Consider the following 22,534-nt stretch of genomic DNA (forward strand, 5'->3'; position numbering starts at 1 on the left):
GGGAACTGGAGGACTGGGAGCACTGGAATGGGGACTGGGACAGCGGGCAGGTAACTGGGAGCACTGGAGGGACTGGGAGCACTGGGAACGGGGACTGGGAGCACTGGGAGCACTGGGAATGGGGACTGGGACAGCGGGCAGGTAACTGGGAGCACTGGGAGCACTGGGAACGGGGACTGGGAGCACTGGGCATGGGGACTGGGACAGCGGGCAGGTCACTGGGAGCACTGGGAGCACTGGGAATGGGGACTGGGAGAGCGAGGAGGGACTGGGAGCAATGGGAATGGGGACTGGAGGGACTGGGAGGGTCTGGGAACGGGAACTGGAGGGACTGGAGGGTCTGGGAACGGGAACTGGGACAGCGGGCAGGTAACTGGGAGCACTGGGAGCACTGGAGCACTGGGAACGGGGACTGGAGGGACCGGGAGCACTGGGAGGGACTGGGAATGGGAACTGGAGGGACTGGGAGCACTGGGAATGGGGACTGGGACAGCGGGCAGGTAACTGGGAGCACTGGGAGGGACTGGGAGCACTGGGAATGGGAACTGGGAGCACTGGGAGCACTGGGAACGGGAACTGGGACAGTAGGCAGGTAACTGGGAGCACTGGGAGCACTGGGAATGGGGACTGGAGGGACTGGGAGTACTGGGAGGGACTGGGAATGGGAACTGGAGGCACTGGGAGCACTGGGAATGGGGACTGGGACAGCGGGCTGGTAACTGGGAGCACTGGGAGCACTGGGAATGGGGACTGGAGGGACTGGGAGCACTGGGAGGGACTGGGAATGGGAACTGGAGGGACTGGGAGGGACTGGGAGCACTGGGAACGGGAACTGGGACAGCGGGCAGGTAACTGGGAGCACTGGGAATGGGGACTGGAGGGACTGGGAGGGACTGGGAGGGACTGGGAGCACTGGGAATGGGAACTGGGACAGTGGGCAGGTAACTGGGAGCACTGGGAACACTGGGAATGGGGACTGGGAGCACTGGGAATGGGACTGGGACAGCGGGCAGGTAACTGGGAGGGACTGGGAATGGAACTGGGAGGGACTGGGAGCACTGGGAACGGGGACTGGAGGGACTGGGAGGGACTGGGAATGGGAACTGGAGGGACTGGGAGGGACTGGGAGCACTGGGAACGGGAACTGGGACAGCGGGCAGGTAACTGGGAGGGACTGGGAATGGAACTGGGAGGGACTGGGAGCACTGGGAACAGAAACTGGGAGGGACTGGGAGGCCCCAGGCAGCCCCGTTGGGATTTTGGGGAGGGGTCTCACCCCGCCCCCCCCCCCCAGGTGCGGCTGTGGCTCAGCGGTGACGTCACGCTGGGGCTGCGCGTGCTCTCGGCCCCCCCCCGCGTCCTGCACCAGTTCCTGGGGGGGGCTCTGGTCCTGGGGGGGCCCCCCCGCGACCCCCAGGAGCTGCAGCGGCTCATGGAGGGGGGGCTCGACCCCTGAGACCCCTCCCCGGCTGCTGTCCCTGTCCCCAAAGTGTCACCCCCGATCCCCCCCCCACCAAAAAACTCAACACGCTCCTGGTGCTCGGTGGACTCGGCCTTTGTGGGGGGGGGGGCTCGGACCCCCCCCAAATCCCCGGGGGAGGGGTCTCAGACACCCAAAATCTTTGGGGAGGGGCTCAGCCCCCTCCTTCCCCCCCCCCCATTTCCCCCACGGGGGTCCCACCTCATCCTTGAGGGAGGGGCTCTCAGGCAGTGGGACCCCAAATGTCCCCAAAATCCCCCTAAACCACCCCAAAATGCCCCAAATCCCCCCAAAATGACCCCAAATGTCCCCAAAATCCCCCTAAACCACCCCAAAATGCCCCAAATCCCCCCAAAATGACCCCAAATGTCCCCAAAATCCCCCTAAACCACCCCAAAATGCCCCAAATCCCCCCAAAATGACCCCAAATGTCCCCAAAATGTCCCCAAACCCCCCCAAAATGCCCCAAATCCCCCCAAGTGTACCCCAAATCCCCCCAAAATGCCCCCAAAATTGTCCCCAATGCCCCCAAAATGCCCCCAAATGTCCCCAAAATCCCCCTAAACCCCCCCCAAGTGTCCACAAATCCCCCCAAAATGCCCCAAATCCCCCCAAAATGCCCCAAATGTCCCCAGATCCCCCCAAAATGCCCCCAAATGCCCTCAAAACGCCCCCAAAGCCCCCCAAAATGCCCCCAAAATGTCCCCAAATCCCCCCAAAATGTCCCCAAACCCCCCCAATTGTCCCCAATGCCCCCCTAAACCCCCCCAAAATGCCCCAAATCCCCCCCAAATGTCCCCAAACCCCCCCAGAATGTCCCCAACCCCCCCCAAATTGTCCCCAATGCCCCCCAAATTGTCCCCAATGCCCCCCAAATCCCCCCAAAATGTCCCCAAGCCCCCCCAAATGTCCCGAAGCCCCACCCAGGTCACTGCTCCGCTCTTTATTGGGGGTGGCAGCGCCCCAGAACCGACAGGGGGTGCGGGGGGGGGGGAGGGGCGGCGCCCCCAGACCCCCCCCAGGGGTGGGGGTGTCCCCGGGGGGTCCCAGGGGGGTCCCCCGGGGGGTTTGGGGGGGTCACCGGATGGCGATGAGCCCCACATCCATCAGCTTCTGGATCTTCTGGGCTATCAGGGGGTTCTTGAGGTGCCTGGGGGGACAGCGGGGGTCAGGGGGCACGGGGGGACAGCTGGGACACCCTGGGACAGCTGGGGACACCCTGGGGACACCTTGGGGACAGCTGGGGACACTCTGGGACAGCTGGGGACACTCTGGGACAGCTGGGGACACCCTGGGACAGATGGGGACATCCTGGGGACAGTTGGGGACACCTTGGGGACAGCTGGGGACACCCTGGGACAGCTGGGGACACCTTGGGACACCTTGGGGACAGCTGGGGACACCCTGGGGACACCCTGAGACAGCCGGGGACACCTTGGGGACAGTTGGGGATACCCTGGGACAGCCGGGGACACTTTGGGGACACCTTGGGGACAGCTGGGGACACCCTGGGGACACCTTGGGGACACCCTGGGACACCTTGGGGACAGTTGGGGATACCCTGGGACAGCCGGGGACACTTTGGGGACACCCTGGGACAGCTGGGGACACTAGTGGGACACTTTGGGGACAGCCAGGGACACCCTAGCACACCTTGGGGACAGCTGGGGACACCCTGGGGACACCCTGGGACAGCTGGGGACACTGTGGGAACACCCTGGGACTCTTTGGGGACACCCTGGGACAGCTGGGGACACCCTGGGGACAGTTGGGGATACCCTAGCACACCTTGGGGACACTCTGTGACACTTTGGGGACACCCTGGGACAGCTGGGGACACTAGTGGGACACTTTGGGACAGCTGGGGACACTTTGGGGACAGCCAGGGACACCCTAGCACACCTTGGGGACAGCTGAGGACACCTTGGGGACAGCTGGGGACACTCTAGGACTCTCGGGACAACCTAGGACACTTTGGGGACACTCTGGGACAGCTGGGGACAGTTGGGGACACCCTGGCATACCTTGGGGACACCCTGGGACAGCTGGGGACACTTTGGGACAGCCAGGGACACCCTAGCACACCTTGGGGACAGCTGGGGACACCCCGGGGACACTTTAGGGACACTGGGACACCTGGAGACCCTGTAGGACGGTTGGGGACACTGTGGGGGCACCACCCCTGCCCCACTGAGGGCTCAGGGTGGGCTTGGTGCCACCCTGGCACAGCTTGGGCATTGCCTGGGACACCTGGGGACACTCTGGGGACAGCTAGGGACACTGAGGACCCTCAGTGCCACCCCCCAGCACATCAGGACCCTCAGGGCCCATCCCCCCCAGTGCCCTGGTGACCCTGGGGACCCTCAGTGCCACCCCCCGGTGCCCTGGGGACCCTGGGTGCCACCCCCTGGTGTCACTGACTCGCTCAGGGCCTGCGGGTCCTTCTGCATCTGCTCCAGGATGAGGGACAGGGCCACCCTCTGCTTGGGGACCCTCAGTGCCACCCTCCCGGTGCCCTGGTGACCCTGGGGACCCTCGGTGCCACCCCCCGGTGTCACTGACTCGCTCAGGGCCTGCGGGTCCTTCTGCATCTGCTCCAGGATGAGGGACAAGGGCCACCCTCTGCTTGGGGACCCTCAGTGCCACCCCCCCGGTGCCCTGGTGACCCTGGGTGCCACCCCCCGGTGTCACTGACTCGCTCAGGGCCTGCGGGTCCTTCTGCATCTGCTCCAGGATCAGCCTCATGGCCGGGTCCCCCATGATCTGCTGCACCTCGGGGTCGGCCAGGGCCCGGCGCCGCAGCTCCTCGGGGGGCTCCGAGCGCTGCTGCTGCCCCCGCACGCAGCGCCGCAGCCCCTCCGCAGCCTCCTGGGGGGCACCAAGGCATGGGGGGTCACCAAGGGCACGGGGGTGACACAGGGGTGACACAGGGGTTAGAGGGGACACGGGTGTCACAGGGATCGGGGGGATCCGAGCGCTGCTGCTGCCCCCGCACGCAGCGCCGCAGCCCCTCCGCAGCCTCCTGGGGGCACGGGGGGCACAGGGGGTCACCAAGGGGCACAGGGGGGGTCACAGAGGGGCACAGGGGGTCACCAAGGGCATGGGGGTGACACAGGGGTGACACAGGGGTTAGAGGGGACACGAGTGTCACAGGGATTGGGGGGCTCCGAGCGCTGCTGCTGCCCCCGCACGCAGCGCCGCAGCCCCTCCGCAGCCTCCTGGGGGGCACGGGGGGCACAGGGGGTCACCAAGGGGCACAGGGGGTCACCAAGGGGCACAGGGGGTCACCAAGGGCACAGGGAGCACGGGGGTGACACAGGGGTGACACAAGGATTAGAGGGGACACGGGTGTCACAGGGATCGGGGGGCTCCGAGCGCTGCTGCTGCCCCCGCACGCAGCGCCGCAGCCCCTCTGCAGCCTCCTGGGGGGCACCAAGGCATGGGGGGTCACCAAGGGCATGGGGGTGACACAGGGGTGACACAAGGATTAGAGGGGACACGGGTGTCACAGGGATCGGGGGGGATCCGAGCGCTGCTGCTGCCCCCGCACGCAGCGCCGCAGCCCCTCCGCAGCTTCCTGGGGGGTACGGGGGGCACAGGGGGTCACCAAGGGGCACAGGGGGTCACCAAGGGCACAGGGAGCACGGGGGTGACACAGGGGTGACACAGGGCTTGGAGGGGACACGGGTGTCACAGGGATCGGGGGGGCTCCGAGCGCTGCTGCTGCCCCCGCACGCAGCGCCGCAGCCCCTCCGCAGCCTCCTGGGGGGCACCAAGGCATGGGGGGGGTCACCAAGGGGCACAGGGGGGTCACCAAGGGGCACAGGGGGTCACCAAGGGCACGGGGGTGACACAGGGGTGACACAGGGGTTAGAGGGGACACGGGTGTCACAGGGATCGGGGGGGATCCGAGCGCTGCTGCTGCCCCCGCACGCAGCGCCGCAGCCCCTCTGCAGCCTCCTGGGGGTCACCAAGGGCACAGGGGGTCACCAAGGGGCACAGGGGGTCACCAAGGGCACGGGGGTGACACAGGGGTGACACAGGGATTAGAGGGGACACGGGTGTCACAGGGATCAGGGGGCTCCGAGCGCTGCTGCTGCCCCCGCACGCAGCGCCGCAGCCCCTCCGCAGCCTCCTGGGGGGCACCAAGGCATGGGGGTCACCAAGGGCATGGGGGTGACACAGGGGTGACACAGGGGTTAGAGGGGACACGGGTGTCACAGGGATCGGGGGGGATCCGAGCGCTGCTGCTGCCCCCGCACGCAGCGCCGCAGCCCCTCCGCAGCTTCCTGGGGGGCACAGGGGGTCACCAAGGGGCACAGGGGGTCACCAAGGGGCACGGGGGGGTCACCAAGTGCATGGGGGGCACGGGGGTGACACAGGGGTGACACAGGGGTTAGAGGGGACACCGGTGTCACAGGGACTGGGGGGCTCCGAGCGCTGCTGCTGCCCCCGCACGCAGCGCCGCAGCCCCTCCGCAGCCTCCTAGGGGGCACCAAGGGCACAGGGGGTCACCAAGGGGCACAGGGGGTCACCAAGGGGGTGACATAGGGGTGACACAGGGATTAGAGGGGACACAGGTGTCACAGGGATCGGGGGCTCCGAGCGCTGCTGCTGCCCCCGCACGCAGCGCCGCAGCCCCTCTGCAGCTTCCTGGGGGGCACGGGGGGCACAGGGGGTCACCAAGGGCACAGGGAGCACGGGGGTGACACAGGGGTGACACAAGGATTAGAGGGGACACGGGTGTCACAGTGATCGGGGGGCTCCGAGCGCTGCTGCTGCCCCCGCACGCAGCGCCGCAGCCCCTCTGCAGCCTCCTGGGGGGCACCAAGGCATGGGGGGTCACCAAGGGCACGGGGGTGACACAGGGGTGACACAGGGGTTAGAGGGGACACGGGTGTCACAGGGATCGGGGGGGCTCCGAGCGCTGCTGCTGCCCCCGCACGCAGCGCCGCAGCCCCTCCGCAGCTTCCTGGGGGGCACCAAGGGCACGGGGGGGTCACCAAGGGGCACAGGGGGTCACCAAGGGGCACAGGGGGTCACCAAGGGCATGGTGGGCACAGGGGGGGGTCACAGAGGGGCACCAGGGGCATGGGGGTGTCACAGAGATCCGGGGATGTCACAGGGCTTGGAGGTGACACAGGGATCTGGGGGTGTCACAGGGGTTGGAGGTGACACAGGTGACACAGGGGTCAGGGGGTGTCACAGGGGTTGGAGGTGACACAGGTGACACAGGGATCTGGGGGTGTCGCAGGGCTTGGAGGTGACACAGGGGACGGGGGTGTCACAGGGGTTGGAGGTGACACAGGTGACACAGGGGTCAGGGGTGTCACAGGGGTTGGAGGTGACACAGGGATCTGGGGGTGTCACAGGGGTTGGAGGTGACACAGGTGACACAGGTGACAGGGGGCTCCGAGAGTACCGCTGCCCCCTGCACCCTCCTGGGGGGCACGGGGGGGACACCAAGGGACACAGGGGGCACTGGGGGTCTCAGGGGGGTCCCGGGCCCACCTTGCAGGAGGGGTCGAGGTCCAGGGCGCGCTGATAAACCTCCATGGCCTTGGTGTAATCGCGCATGGCCTCGAGCGCCGCCGCCTTCCGCGTGTAACCCTTGACTGGGGACAGCAGGGGACACAGGGACAGCAGGGACAGCAGGGGACATGGAGGGACACAGGGACAGCAGGGGACACAGGGACAGCAGGGGACACGGGGACAGGAGGGTCCAGGTAGAGCAGGACGAGGAAGGCACACGCAGAGAAGGAGGAGGGTGAGGATGGTGAGGGTGAAGCAGAGGAAGGGCACGGCCTGTCCCCTGCTGTCCCTTTGTGTCCCCCACTCACTGAAGGTGGGCTCCAGCCTGATGCACTCCTCACAGTCCTGGGTGGGGACAAAGGGGGGGGGGGGTCAGGAGGGTCTCAAAGTGCCCCAAAGTGCCCCTGCACCCCACAGACAACCCCAGCACCTCTTCTGTGCCCCCAAAACAGCCCCCAGGACCCTCTGTGCCCCCAAACCAACCCCCAGGACCCCCCAAACCAGTCCCAGACCCCCCAAACCCCCCCAGGACCCCACAAACCAGTCCCAACCCCCCAAACCAGTCCCAAACCAACCCCCAGGACCCCCCCAAACCAGTCCCAACCCCCCCAGAACTCCCCAAACCAGTCCCAGACCCCCAAACCAACCCCCAGGACCCACCAAACCAGTCCCAAACCCCCCCAGGACTCCCCAAACCAGTCCCAGACCCCCCAAAGCAGTCCCAAACCCCCCCAGCACCCTCCAAACCAGTCCCAACCCCCCAAACCAACCCCCAGGACCCCCCAAACCAGTCCCAAACCCCCCAGGACCTCCCAAACCAGTCCCAACCCCCCAAACCAGTCCCAGACCCCCCCAGGACTCCCCAAACCAGTCCCAGACCCCCCAAACCAACCCCCAGGACCCCCCAAACCAGTCCCAAACCCTCCCAGGACCTCCCAAACCAGTCCCAACCCCCCCAAACCAGTCTCAACCCCCCCAAACCAGTCCCAGACCCCCCAAACCAGTCCCAACCCCCCCAAACCAGTCCCAAACCAACCCCCAGGACCCCCAAACCCCCCCAGGACACCCCCAAACCAGTCCCAGACCCCCCAAACCAACCCCAGGACCCCCCAAACCGGTCCCAAACCCCCCCAGGACCCCCCAAACCGGTCCCAACCCCCCCAGGACCCCCCAGGGCAGCCCCAGACCTTGAGGGCCAGCGGGAACTCCAGCAGTTTGGTGTAGCAGGCGGCGCGGTTGCTGTAGAGCCGCGCCTCGTGCGGGTTGCGCCGGATGGCCTCGCTGTAGTGCTTCATGGCCTGGGGGTAATCCCCTAAAAAAAGACCCCTCCTCACCCTCAGAGGGTGCCCCAACCTCTGAAAGCCCCCCCAAAACCCTCAGAGCCCCCCCCCAGACCTCGCTGGAAGCACTCGTTGCCTTTGTTCTTCTCCTCCAGCGCCAGGTCGGGGTCGATGTAGGCCAAGCGCTCCTGCTCCTTCAGGATCTTCTCAGCCTGCAGCAGCAGCAGCAGGGATTTGGGGGGGTCAGGGAGGGGCTGAGGGGGTCACCCCAAGTGTCCCCGTGTCTCCCCCAAGTCACCTGCTGACACTTCTTGAGCACGTCGGGCGTGCGGTGCTCGGCCAGGGATTTGTTGTAGAAGTGCACGGCGTCCTTGTAGCGCTCCTCGCGGAAATACGAGTTCCCGATCCTCGCGTACGCCCTGCGGGGGACAGGGACAGTTTGGGGGGGGACAGGGGGACAGCAAGGACCCCCCCCAGACACCCCAAAGCCCCCAGACTCACTTGGCAATCTGCCTGTAATCCTCACGGTTCTCCCGGCCCACCTCGATGGCGCGCTCGCACAGCGCCCGGCACCGCTCGTACTCGCCCGTCTCGAAGTACACGGCTGGGATGGGGAGGGGAGGGGGAAATTTGGGGTTCAGGGGGGGTTTTGGGGTTCGGGGGGATGGTTTTGGGGGGGTTTAGGGTGACAAACCTGCTTGGTTGGTGACGTAGGTCATGTTGGTGGGGTCCAGCTGCTCGGCGCGGGTGTAGTGCTCCAGCGCGGCCGGGAACTCCTTGCGCTTGTAGGCGGCGTTGCCCAGCTCCTTCTCCTTCTGGGCCTGGGGGAACCCCAAAAATGGCTGGAATCACCCCAAATTTCACACCCAGGTCCTCCCCCCATGGCCCAGCTCCTTCTCCTTCTGGGCCTGGGGGGAAAACCCCAAAATCGGCTGAAATCACCCCAAATTTCACACCCAGGTCCTTCCCCTATGGCCCAGCTCCTTCTCCCACCATGGCCCGGCTCCTTCTCCTTCTGGGCCTGGGGGAACCCCAAAAATGGCTGGAATCACCCCAAATTTCACACCCAGATCCTTCCCACCATGACCCAGCTCCTTCTCCTTCTAGGCCTGGGGGAACCCCAAAATCGGCTGGAATCACCCCAAATTTCACATCCAGATCCTTCCCACCATGGCCCAGCTCCTTCTCCCATCACGGCCCAGCTCCTTCTCCTTCTGGGCCTGGGGGAACCCCAAAATCGGCTGGAATCACCCCAAATTTCACACCCAGGTCCTTCCCCCATGGCCCAGCTCCTTCTCCCACCATGGCCCAGCTCCTTCTCCTTCTGGGCCTGGGGGGGAACCCCAAAAATGGCTGGAATCACCCCAAATTTCACACCCAGATCCTTCCCATCATGGCCCAGCTCCTTCTCCTTCTGGGCCTGAGGGAACCCCAAAAATGGCTGGAATCACCCCAAATTTCACACCCAGGTCCTTCCCACCATGGCCCAGCTCCTTCTCCTTCTGGGCCTGGGGGGGAACCCCAAAAATGGCTGGAATCACCCCAAATTTCACACCCAGGTCCTTCCCACCATGGCCCAGCTCCTTCTCCCACCATGGCCCAGGCTCCTTCTCCTTCTGGCCTGGGGGGGAACCCCAAAATCGGCTGGAATCACCCCAAATTTCACACCCAGGTCCTTCCCACCATGGCCCAGCTCCTTCTCCTTCTGGGCCTGGGGGGGAACCCCAAAAATGGCTGGAATCACCCCAAATTTCACACCCAGGTCCTTCCCCCATGGCCCAGCTCCTTCTCCTTCTGGGCCTGAGGGGGAACCCCAAAAATGGCTGAAATCACCCCAAATTTCACACCCAGATCCTTCCCACCATGGCCCAGCTCCTTCTCCTTCTGGGCCTGGGGGAACCCCAAAAATGGCTGGAATCACCCCAAATTTCACACCCAGGTCCTTCCCACCATGGCCCAGCTCCTTCTCCCACCATGGCCCAGCTCCTTCTCCTTCTGGGCCTGGGGGGGAACCCCAAAAATGGCTGGAATCACCCCAAATTTCACACCCAGGTCCTCCCCATATGGCCCAGCTCCTTCTGGGCCTGGGGGAACCCCAAAAATGGCTGGAATCACCCAAATTTCACACCCAGATCCTTCCCACCATGGCCCAGCTCCTTCTCCTTCTGGGCCTGGGGGAACCCCAAAAATGGCTGGAATCACCCCAAATTTCACACCCAGGTCCTTCCCCCATGGCCCAGCTCCTTCTCCTTCTGGGCCTGGGGGAACCCCAAAAATGGCTGGAATCACCCCAAATTTCACACCCAGATCCTCCCCTCATGACCCAACTCCTCCCACTATGGAGATTCCCCTAAACCTGGCCCCTCACTCCAAAACCTGGCTGGGACCCTCCCCAAATCCCCCCTCCTCCCCCAGTACCCCAAATCCTGCCCCACAGCCCCCCCAAATTCCCCTCCACACCCCCAAAACTCCCCTCAGCCCTGGGGTCTCCTCAGGTGTGCAGGGCTCCCCCAACCCCGTTTTGGGGACCCCCCCCTCACCTCCTGCTTGTTCTGGGGGAGCTCCTCAGTCGGGGGGGGCTGAGAGGGGGGTGGTGGGGGTGGGGGGGGTGGGGAAGGGGCTTCCTCCTCTTCCTCAGCCCCGCTCAGCTCCACCCCCAGCAGCACGCTCAGCGTCGTCATCACCCGCGGGTCCTGCAGCTTCCTGGGGAGGGGGCAACGAGGGCCTTGGGGGGGGGGGCTGCACCCCAAAATCCCCACCCCAAAACTCCCCCGAGGGGGCTACACCCCAAAATCCCCACCCCAAAACTCCCCGAGGGGGCTACACCCCAAAATCCCCATCCCAAAACTCCCCCGAGGGGGCTGCACCCCAAAATCTCCACCCCAAAACTCCCCCGAGGGGGCTGCACCCAAAATCCCCATCCCAAAACTCCCCCGAGGGGGCTACACCCCAAAATCCCCACCCCAAAACTCCCCCGAGGGGGCTGCACCCCAAAATCCCCATCCCAAAACTCCCCCGAGGGGGCTACACCCCAAAATCCCCATCCCAAAACTCCCCCCGAGCGGGCTGCACCCCAAAATCTCCACCCCAAAACTCCCCCGAGGGGCTGCACCCAAAATCCCCACCCCAAAACTCCCCCGAGGGGGCTACACCCCAAAATCTCCATCCCAAAACTCCCCCGAGGGGGCTGCACCCCAAAATCCCCATCCCAAAACTCCCTCGAGGGGGCTGCACCCCAAAATCCCCATCCCAAAACTCCCCGAGGGGGCTGCACCCCAAAATCTGCACCCTAAGTCCCACCCCAGCCACCCTGCTCTTTTCCTAACCCCCCCAAATCAGCCAGAGACCCCCTGAGTCCCCCCAAAACTCCATCCCAGCCCCTCAAAATTGCTCTCAATCCCCTCCCCAGGCCCCCAGAGCCCCCCAAAACTCCTTCCCACCCCCTCAAAACCCCTCCCAGCCTCCTTCAAACCCTCCCCAATCCCTCCCAGCCCCCCAAACCCCCCTCCCAGCCCCTCAAAAACCCTCCAAGCCCCCCAAACCCCCCTCCCCAGCCCCTCAAATCCCCTCTCAGCACCCCAAACCCTCCTCCCCAGCCCCTCAAAAACCCTCCAAGCCCCACCAAACCCCCCTCCAAGCCCCCCAAATCCCCTCTCAGCACCCCAAACCCCCCTCCCCAGCCCCTCAAAAACCCTCCAAGCCCCCCAAACCCCCCTCCCAGAGCCCCCCAAACCCCCCTCCCAGCCCCTCAAATCCCCTCTCAGCACCCCAAACCCCCCCTCCCCAGCCCCTCAAATCCCCTCTCAGCACCCCAAACCCCCCTCCCCAGCCCCTCAAATCCCCTCCAAGCCCCCCAAACCCCCCTCCCCAGCCCCTCAAAAACCCTCCAAGCCCCCCAAACCCCCCTCCCCAGCCCCTCAAAAACCCTCCCAGCCCCCCAAACCCCCCTCCCCAGCCCCTCAAATCCCCTCTCAGCACCCCAAACCCCCCTCCCCAGCCCCTCAAAAAACCCTCCAAGCCCCCCAAACCCCCCTCCCAGCCCCTCAAATCCCCTCCGAGCCCCCCAAACCCCCCTCCAAGCCCCTCAAAATCCCCTCTCAGCACCCCAAACCCCCCTCCCCAGCCCCTCAAAAACCCTCCAAGCCCCCCAAACCCCCCTCCCAGCCCCCTCAAAAACCCTCCCAGCCCCCCAAACCCCCCCTCCCCAGCCCCTCAAAAACCCTCCAAGCCCCCCAAACCCCCCTCCCAGCCCCTCAAAAACCCTCCAAGCCCCCCAAACCCCCCTCCCCAGCCCCTCAAAAACCCTCCAAGCCCCCCAAACCCCCTCCCAGCCCCTCAAATCCCCTCTCAGCACCCCCAAACCCCCCTCCCCAGCCCCTCAAATCCCCTCTCAGCACCCCAAACCCCCCTCCCCAGCCCCTCAAAAACCCTCCAAGCCCCCCAAACCCCCCTCCAAGCCCCCCAAATCCCCTCTCAGCACCCCAAACCCCCCTTCCCAGCCACTCAAAAACCCTCCAAGCCCCCCAAACCCCCCTCCCAGCCCCCCAAATCCCCTCTCAGCACCCCAAACCCCCCTCCCCAGCCCCTCAAATCCCCTCCAAGCCCCCCAAACCCCCCTCCCCAGCCCCTCAAAAACCCTCCCAGCCCCCACCAAACCCCCCTCCCAGCCCCTCAAATCCCCTCTCAGCACCCCAAACCCCCCCTCCCCAGCCCCTCAAAAAACCCTCCAAGCCCCCCAAACCCCCCTCCCCAGCCCCTCAAATCCCCTCTCAGCACCCCAAACCCCCCTCCCAGCCCCTCAAATCCCCTCTCAGCACCCCAAACCCTCCTCCCCAGCCCCTCAAAAACCCTCCAAGCCCCCCAAACCCCCCTCCAAGGCCCCCCAAATCCCCTCTCAGCACCCCAAACCCCCCTCCCCAGCCCCTCAAAAACCCTCTCAGCACCCCAAACCCCCCTCCCCAGCCCCTCAAAAACCCTCCCAGCCCCCCAAACCCCCCTCCCCAGCCACCCCCAGCCCCTCACTGACGCCCCCAGCTGCCCGGGGTCGCTGCGCAGCGTCTCCAGCAGCCGCCGGTACTCGGGGTCCCCCAGCAGCCCCCGGGTTCGGGGGTCAGCCTCCAGCCGGGCCAGCAGGTCGGGGGCACTGAAGGGGTTCAGCAGCTTCCGCTCTGCAACGGGGGCACAAAGGGGCAGGCGCCCCAAAAATCAGCTCAGGGATTCTCAAATCCCGCTCTGAGCGCCCCAAAGTCGCCCTTCTCCACCTGCCCGGGAGCCTGAAACTCTCCGGGCCACCCAGAAAGTTTTAGAGTTAGCCAAAAACTTTCAGGGACACCCAAAATCTTCCAGGGACACCCAAAACTTTTCAGAGCCACCCAAAACTTCTCTGGGCCACCCAAAACCTCTCCAGGCCACCCAAAACCTTCCAGGGCCACCCAAAACTTCTCTGGGCCACCCAAAACCTCTCCAGGCCACTCAAAATCTTTTGGGGGCCACCCTAATCCTTTCAGGGCCACCCAAAACCTTCCAGGGACACCCAAAACTTTTCAGAGCCACCCAAAACTTCTCTGGGCCACCCAAAACCTCTCCAGGCCACTCAAAATCCTTTGGGGCCACCCTAATCCTTTCAGGGCAACCCAAAACCTTTCAGGACCACCCAAAACTTCTCTGGGCCACCCAAAATCTCTCCAGGCCACTCAAAACTTCTCTGGGCCACCCAAAACCTCTCCAGGCCACTCAAAATCCTTTGAGGCCACCCTAATCCTTTCAGGGCAACCCAAAACTTCTCCAGGCCACCCAAAATCTCTCCAGGCCACTCAAAACCTCTCCGGGCCACTCAAAACCTCTCCAGGCCACTCAAAATCTTTTGGGGCCACCCGAATCCTTTCAGGGCAACCCAAAATCTTCCAGGGACACCCAAAACTTTTCAGAGCCACCCAAAACTTCTCTGGGCCACTCAAAACCTTCCAGGGCCACCCAAAACCTTTCAGGACCACCCAAAACTTCTCCGGGCCGCTCAAAACCTCTCCAGGCCACTCAAAATCTTTTGGGGCCACCCTAATCCTTTCAGGGCAACCCAAAACCTTTCAGGACCACCCAAAACTTCTCTGGGCCACCCAAAATCTCTCCAGGCCACTCAACACTTCTCTGGGCCAACCAAAACCTCTCCAGGCCACCCAAAACTTCTCTGGGCCACCCAAAACCTTCCAAGGACACCCAGAACCTCTCCAGGGCCACCTAAAATCTCTCCAGAGCCATCCAAAACCTTTCAGGACCACCCAAAACTTCTCCAGGCCACCCAAAACCTCTCCGGGCCACCCAAAACCTTCCATGGACACCCAAAACCTCTCCAGGCCACTCAAAATCCTTTGGGGCCACCCAAATCCTTTCAGGGCAACCCAAAACCTTTCAGGACCACCCAAAACTTCTCTGGGCCACCCAAAATCTCTCCAGGCCACTCAAAACTTCTCTGGGCCAGCCAAAACCTCTCCAGGCCACCCAAAACCTCTCCGGGCCACCCAAAACCTTCCATGGACACCCAAAACCTCTCCAGGCCACTCAAAATCCTTTGGGGCCACCCAAATCCTTTCAGGGCAACCCAAAACCTTTCAGGACCACCCAAAACTTCTCTGGGCCACCCAAAATCTCTCCAGAGCCACCCAAAACCTTCCAGGGCCACCCAAAACTTCTCTGGGCCACCCAAAACCTCTCCAGGCCACTCAAAATCCTTTGGGGCCACCCTAATCCTTTCAGGGCAACCCAAAACTTCTCCAGGCCACCCAAAACCTTTCGGGGCCACCCAAAACCTCCCCCCCAGAGCCCCCCTACCCGCCAGCCTGGCCTCCACCCCGCGCAGGCCCTGCAGGAGCTGCTCGTTGCCCGGCTCCCGGGCCAGCCCCTCCTCGTAGGTGGCCTTGGCCTCCTCCAGGCGCTGCAGGAACTCCAGAGCCGCCGCCTTGCGCGAGTACCCCTGGGGGACACGGCGGGGGACAGATGGTGACAGCCCTGAGCTGGCCTCTGGGGGGGCTGGGACCCCCCACCCTGACCCCCCCGCCAGGGTCAGACCCCCACCCTGACCCTTAATGACCAAGTGGGGGCTGTACAGACCCCCCTGATCACCCCCCCATGACCCAACGAGGGCTGTACAGACCCCCCCCAAAATCAGCCCCCCACCCTGTCCCCTAAATGACCCCATAGAGGCTGCACAGACCCCCAAACCATCCCCCTACCCCATCCCTCCATCCCCCACCAAGCCCTGCACACCACCCTCACCTCCATCCCCCCACGTTCCCCCTCATCCCCCCCACACCCCCCAAGCCCCCCCGGTGCCCACCTTGGCCCAGTCAGGCCACAGCTCCAGCGTGGGGCAGGAATCAGCCAGGGACCCCCCAGACCATCCCCCCCTGAGCCCCCCAGCCCTCCATCTCCCCCCGGTGCCCACCTTGGCCCAGTCAGGCCGCAGCTCCAGCAAGGGGCAGGAACCAGCCAGGGCCCCCCCAGACCATCCCCCCTGAGCCCCCCAGCCCTCCATCTCCCCCCGGTGCCCACCTTGGCCCAGTCAGGCCACAGCTCCAGCATGGGGCAGGAATCAGCCAGGGCCCCCCCAGACCATCCCCCCAGATCCCCCCAGCCCTCCATCTCCCCCCGGTGCCCACCTTGGCCCAGTCGGGCCGCAGCTCCAGCGTGGGGCAGGCATCAGCCAGGGCTCCCCCAGACCACCCCCCCTGAGCCCCCCCAGCCCTCCATCTCCCCCGGTGCCCACCTTGGCCCAGTCAGGCCACAGCTCCAGCAAGGGGCAGGAATCAGCCAGGGCCCCCCCAGACCATCCCCCCTAAGCCCCCCAGCCCTCCATCTCCCCCTGGTGCCCACCTTGGCCCAGTCGGGCCGCAGCTCCAGCATGGGGCAGGAATCAGCCAGGGCCCCCCCAGACCATCCCCCCTGAGCCCCCCTGAGCCCCCCAGCCCTCCATCTCCCCCCGGTGCCCACCTTGGCCCAGTCGGGCCACAGCTCCAGCATGGGGCAGGAATCAGCCAGGGCCCCCCCAGACCATCCCCCCTGAGCCCCCCAGATCCCCCCACCCCTCCATCTCCCCCCAGTGCCCACCTTGGCCCAGTCGGGCCGCAGCTCCAGCGTGGGGCAGGCATCAGCCAGGGCCCCCCAGACCATTCACCCTGAGCCCCCCAGATCCCCCCGGTGCCCACCTTGGCCCAGTCGGGCCGCAGCTCCAGCGTGCGGCAGGCATCGGCCAGGGCCTTCCCGTAGTCGCCGAGGCGCGCGTAGGCGGCCGAGCGGTTGCTGAACAGGACGTGGTTGTTGGGGTCCCGGGCGATGGCGGCCGAGTAGTGCCCCCACGGCCGCCCCCACGTCCCCCGCCGCCAGCGCCCGGTTCCCCCGCTCCTTCAGCTCCTGAGCCTGCGGGAGCCGCCGGGAACCGAGCGGGAACGGGAGGGGTGCGGGTAACGGGGAGAGAGAGGGGGCACGGGAACGGGGAGAGGGGGAATGGGAACGGGGAGAGGAAGAGGAGGAACGGGAACGGGAGAGGAGGAACGGGAACGGGGCACGGGAACGGGGAGAGGAAGAGCAGGTAGGGGAACGGAGGTGGGGGAAGCACAGGAAAGGGAAAGGAGGAGAGGAAGAGGAGGCACGGGAATGGGAAGGGAAGGGAGGAAGAAGAGGACGAGGAGGCACGGGAATGGGGAGAGAGGGAGCGGGCAGGTGAACGGGGAGGAGGAAGAGGAGGCACGGGAAGGGAAGAGGATGAAGGAGAGGAGAGGAAAGGGACGGACGAAGAACAGCGAAGGGCCGGGAGCAACAAGGGGTGAAGAAGGTGAGGAGGGTGAGGAGGATGAAGGTGTCAGGAAGGCGAGGAGGATGAAGGCACGAGGGAGACAAGGATGAAAGTGTGAGGAAAATGAGAATCAAAGCGCGAGGAAGATAAGAATGAAAGTGTGAGGAACATGAGAATAATGACGGTGCGAGGAAGATGAGGAGGATGAAGAAGCAAGAGAGGGCAAGTGACAGGCAGAGAGAGAAGAGCGGGAGCAAGGCCGGAAGGATGAAGACGAGGGCGGTGAAGATGAAGGAGAAGCGAAGAGGAGGGAAGGAAAAAGAACAAGAACGTGAGCAAGGAGGCGCTTCCCGGACAGCCCAAACCCCTTCAGACCCCCCTCGCCCCCTCAAGGACCCTGAGCCCCCTCAGGGACCCCCAGACAAGCCCAAACCGCCCCGAGCCCCCTCAGGGCCCCGCGCTCCCCTCAGAGCGCCCCGACCCCGGCAGCGACCCCCCGAGCCCCGTTCGGGATCGCCAACAAACCCAGCCCCGACCCTCAGCCCTGCCCCCGGAGCTCACCCGCTCCCGCTTCCCCTCAGGCCCCTCCGCCCGCCCCGGGACCCCTCAGGGCCGCTGCCCCCCCACCTCCTCCATGGCCGCGGCTCCGCTCCCGCCGCTCCCGCGCCGCCCTCTGGAAGCTGCTAGAACCCCGCGGCCACGCCCCCCGCGCCCCATTGGCCGCCCGCCCCGCCCGCCCGCCCCCGCGCGCGCTCCCATTGGTCGTCTCCTGAGCTCCCGCCTTCCCATTGGCTGTCGCGCGCAGAGGGGCCCGCCTCCTTCCAGACGGAAGCCGGCATCGGGGCCCGCCCGCGAGCGCTCCCATTGGTAGATTCCCCCGGCGCTGGGCGCTCATTGGCTGAGCTCCTCTGGGACTTCTGGAATTTTCCGCTTCTCCCATTGGCTGCGAGCGGCGCTGATCACAGAGGGCGAGGTGGAGACGGGGAGCGCCCCCTTGCGGCGCGGAGGTCTCGTTGGGAAGGGAGCGGGGGCGGGGCTTTTTCGCGGAGGAGTGGCTTGCACGAAAGGGGCGGGGCTTGCACGAAAGGGGCGGGGCTTGCACGGGGGGACCCTCGCCTTTGGCCAGTGGGAGTCACAGAGGGGAATCCAGGGTGTCCCTTTGGGGGGATGGGGGTGACGAGTGACACACGTGTGACCTTGGCAGGGCCCTGGTATGACCCCTCCCCCCACCACCCCTCTCCCCCTCCACCCCTCCCCCACTGCTCCTCCTGCTCCGAGGGGTCCCCGTGTCAGTGACACCCGCACCCCTCCCGTGCCACCCCCCATGTCACATTTCCCCCCCCTCAATGTCACATCACCCCCCCCCCACCCCAAATTTCCCCCCCGGACCCCCCCGTCCCACGGGAAAGAGGCGCCGGCAGGAAAAGGAGCCGCTGGGTTTATTGGGGGGGGGGCAGAGGGGGGGTTTTGGGTCCCCCTTGGCCCTCCTGGGTCGGTTTGTCCTGATTTTGGTCCTTTTTACCCCAAATCCAACGGCAGGGGCGGGGGGAGGGGTGAAGGCACCTCGCGGGGGGGGGAGGGGAAGGGGGGCACGGGGAGAGGGGGGACCCACCCCGACCCCGACCCCTGGGTCCTCCCCACCCCCCCGGCTCTGTCGTGGCCTGGGGTCCTCCCGGAGGCCCCAAGGGGGAGGGGGGGCGGTCGTGGCTGTCGGGGTCCGTCCCTCCCCCTCCCACCCCCTCCAAATCCCATTCCTGCACCAAATCTGCCGTTTTTTTCCCCCCAGAAAGCCGCGGTGCCGAAAAAAACCCACCTTAAAAAAGCCAAAACGCCCCTAAAAGTTTCCCCCGAAACGTCCTCAGAGCCCGGCCCGGGAGGGGCTCCCCCAAAACGGGCACGGGGTGGGGGGGCGGGGTGTCCCAAAAAAGAGGCCGCCCCCTCCCCCATCCATCAGGACCCCCCTGCCCCCCCCGCCGTGCGGCACCTGCCCCCCCCCGGTAGCCCCGCACGCCGGGGGGGGGCAGCGGCGGCGGCGGCGGCGGCGGCGGCGGGGGGAACACGGTGCGGATCCCCCCCTCGTCCGGGGCCCGCAGCGGCCGCAGCGCCAGCCGCCCCCCCCCGCCGCCTTTGGGGGGCGGCAGCGGCGGCGCCCCCAGCCCCATCCTCCTCCTCCTCCTCCTCCTCTTCCTCCAGCACCCCCCCAGCACCCCCAGCACCACTCCGGCCGCCGCCGCCGCCGCCGCCCCCAAAGCCGCGGCCGGGGGCAGCGCGGGGGTCGCATCCCCCCCTGGGGAGGGGGCGGCGGCACCACCGGCCTGGGAGGGGTCCCCGGCGCCCGCCCGGGCTTGGGCGCAGAGCGGGGGAGCGGCGGGGGGCTCCAGGGCGGCGAGGCACACCCGGTACGGGGCTCGGGGCTGCAGCGCCCGCACCACGTACTCGCCCGCGCTCCCCCCGCACCAAGGTCTCGGTCACGGCTCCCCCCCCGGGCCGCAGCCAGCTCAGCCTCAGCGACGCCCCGGGAGGAGCCGGCGGCCACCGGACCCGCAGGGCCCCGCCGGGAGCCGCCTGCACCCACAGCCCCGGCGAGGCGGCGGCCGCTCCTCCCGGCGACGCGGCGGCCGCACCGGGGGAAACACCGGGGGAAACACCGGGGGGACGTCCCGCCGCCCGTTCCCCCCGCGGCTCCCGGGCTCTCGCAGGCGTCCATCTCCCCCCGGAGCTCTCCCACCGGCAGCCCCCCGCAGCCGGGCCGGCGCCTGGCACAGCAGCCCCCGCACCTCGAGGCGCGGCGGGGGCGCGGCGCCGCAGCCAGTCCCGCAGCCAGGCCAGGTTGCAGCCGCAGAACCAGGGGTTGTTGCGCAGCCCCAGGTGGCTCAGGCTGCCCAGGTCGTCGAAGAGCCCCCTGGGCAGCGTGGTCAGGTTGTTGTCCGACAGATCCAGCCGCTCCAGCGCCCTCATCCTGGCCAGCGCTCCGGCGGGCACGTGGCTGATGGCGTTGGCGGCCAGCGAGAGGCGGCGGAGCCGAGCCCGGGGCAGGTTGGCGGGCGGCGCCGCCAGCGCGTTACGACCCAGCGAGAGCTCGCTGAGGTTTCCCAGGCGGCTGAAGGTGTCGTCGGCCATGCGCTGGTTCGCCAGAAGGTTCCCGTCCAACACCAGGCGCCGCAGCGCCGGCAGCCCCTCGAAGGCGCGCAGCGGGATGGTGTGGATGCGGTTGTCGTCCAGCCGCAGCTCCTCCAGCGCCGGCGGCAGCCCCCGCGGGGACGCTGCTCAGGTGGTTCCGAGAGAGGAAGAGGAGGCGCAGCCGGCGGTTCTCGGCGAACGCGTCCTCCTCGATGCCGGCCGCCGACACCGAGTTGTCGTCCAGGTGCAGGCGCTCGAGCAGCGGCGCCCGCGCCAGCGCCCGGCGGCAGAGCCCGCGCACGTTGTTCTCCTGCAGGTGCAGCTCCCGCAGCGCCGGCGGCAGGTGAGCCGGCAGCTGCTCCAGCGCGTTGGCGTACAGGTACAGCACCCGCAGCGCCGGCAGCCGGCCCAGGCGAGCCGGGATGCCCGCGTCGCCGATGCGGTTGTTCTGCAGGAACAGCGTGGTGGCACCGGGAGGGAGCCCCTCGGGCACGGCCGTCAGCCCGCGGTCGTTGCAGTAGACGCGGCCACCGGAGCAGCGGCACACGGCCGGGCAGGCGGCGGCGGCGGTCAGCAGCGTGATGGTGGCCACGGTGGCGAGCAGCCCGGGTGGTCCCCCCCGCGGTGGCCGGGGGACGGGAGGGACGGGGGGGAGGGGACGGGGAGGGGGGGGCCATGGGTGGATGGGTGGCCTGGGGGAGGGGGGGGGGGAGGTGTCAGGGTGGTGGGGAGGGGGGTGGTCGTGAGACCACCGAGGGGGTGTGGCCCCCCCCTCCCCAGCCTGAGCCCAAAAGAAAGGCAGGACCCCCCCCTCAGCATCCCCCAATAAAGGGGGACCAGGACCCCCAGCCTGACCCCAAATATCAGGCAGGACCCCCCCCCATTAAAGGGGGATCAGGATCCCCCGTCCATTAAAGGGGGACCAGGACCCCCAGCCTGACCCCAAATGTCAGGCAGGACCCCCCCCCCCATTAAAGGGGGATCAGGACCCCCAGCCTGACCCCAAATGTCAGACAGGACCCCCCCCCATTAAAGGGGGATCAGGATCCCCCGTCCATTAAAGGGGGACCAGGACCCCCCCCATTAAAGGGGGATCAGGACCCCCAGCCTGAACCCAAATGTCAGGCAGGACCCCCCCCCATTAAAGGGGGACCGGACCCCCCCCATTAAAGGGGGATCAGGACCCCCAGCCTGAACCCAAATGTCAGGCAGGACCCCCCCCATTAAAGGGGAATCAGGACCCCCTCCCATTAAAGGGGGATCAGGACCCCCAGCCCGACCCCAAATGTCAGGCAGGATCCCCCCCATTAAAGGGGGACCAGGACCCCCGTCCATTAAAGGGGGACCAGGACCCCCCCATTAAAGGGGAATCAGGACCCCCAGCCTGACCCCAAATGTCAGGCAGGATCCCCCCCCCATTAAAGGGGGATCAGGACCCCCAGCCTGACCCCATAGAGAGGGCAGGGACCCTCTCCCCCCATTATAGCCCCCCCCCCCAATATTTCCTAACCCCCCCACCCACCCAGACCAGGGACACCCCAACCCCCCCCCCCCCCGCCCATCCTGGGGGGGGTGGGGGGTCCCGCCATCCCTCCAGGTGTGTCCCGGCGGGGGCGGGGGCTGGCTCATGTAGCACCTCGCTCCTCGTGCCCGGTCGCTCCTCGCTCCTCGTGCCCGGCCGTGCTTACCGGGGCCCGGTGCTCCATGGCCCCCCCGCCCCGCCGGGGGGGCCGCTGGGGGGTGGGGAGGGGGCATCAGCCATGGGGGATGGGGGGGGGTCCTCATGCGACAGCCCCCCCCCCCCCCTTCATGTGACACCCGGCAGGACCCAGGTGTCCCAGCCCTTCCCCCACCCCCCCGGGGGCCAATTAGCAGCGCGGTTAATGAACCCCCTCCTCATTAGCAGCGCCTCGTTAGTGCCCCCTCCCCCCCCCGGGACCTTGGTGCCCCCCCAGGGTCCCCCTTGCGTCAGCCCCCGGCCTCGGGGGGGGTCAGGTGACACCCCCGGGAGGGGACAGAGGTGACACCACCCCGTGACCCCCCCGTGAGCGCTGGGGGGGGGGTCAGGGGGAGTTTTCGGGGGTCCCATGGAGATGGGGGGGGGGTCGCTGCCCTAAACCCTGATGCTGCCCCCCCCTCCCCCCCCCCGGAGCATCCTCGGCTCCCGGGGGGTCCCGGGGGGGTTTGGGGGGGTCCGGGGGTGCTGCTGGGAGGGGGGGGGGGATGTTTTGGGGGGGGGTCAGGCCCCCGGACACCCGAGCCCCTCTTCCCTCCCCCCTCCCCCAGCCCGGACGGTCCCTCCCCCCCCCCCCCGTCCCCCCCCGTTGGAGCATCCCC

General features: G+C 66.9%; 2 protein-coding genes across 2 annotated transcripts; both read right to left on the bottom strand.

Moving 5' to 3' along the window:
* Window positions 1-2,408: 2,408 nt before the first annotated feature.
* Window positions 2,409-17,794, bottom strand: STIP1 (stress induced phosphoprotein 1). Its single transcript, XM_059872356.1, is given in 15 exon segments — window positions 2,409-2,630; window positions 4,176-4,348; window positions 6,992-7,095; window positions 7,321-7,357; window positions 8,200-8,324; window positions 8,408-8,504; window positions 8,591-8,711; window positions 8,794-8,896; window positions 8,987-9,113; window positions 10,833-10,995; window positions 13,319-13,460; window positions 15,118-15,259; window positions 16,491-16,637; window positions 16,639-16,701; window positions 17,705-17,794. Coding segments are annotated over 15 exon segments (1,707 nt in total). The 3' UTR covers window positions 2,409-2,557.
* Window positions 17,795-17,968: 174 nt separating this feature from the next.
* Window positions 17,969-21,959, bottom strand: LOC132341042 (leucine-rich repeat transmembrane protein FLRT1-like). Its single transcript, XM_059872306.1, is given in 8 exon segments — window positions 17,969-18,193; window positions 19,303-19,518; window positions 19,520-19,585; window positions 19,587-19,805; window positions 19,807-19,860; window positions 19,862-20,329; window positions 20,331-20,889; window positions 21,886-21,959. Coding segments are annotated over 8 exon segments (1,881 nt in total).
* Between the last annotated feature and the right edge of the window lie 575 nt (window positions 21,960-22,534).

Source organism: Haemorhous mexicanus, chromosome 35 (assembly GCF_027477595.1).
Source record: "Haemorhous mexicanus isolate bHaeMex1 chromosome 35, bHaeMex1.pri, whole genome shotgun sequence".
NCBI classification, from domain to species: Eukaryota; Metazoa; Chordata; class Aves; order Passeriformes; family Fringillidae; genus Haemorhous; species Haemorhous mexicanus.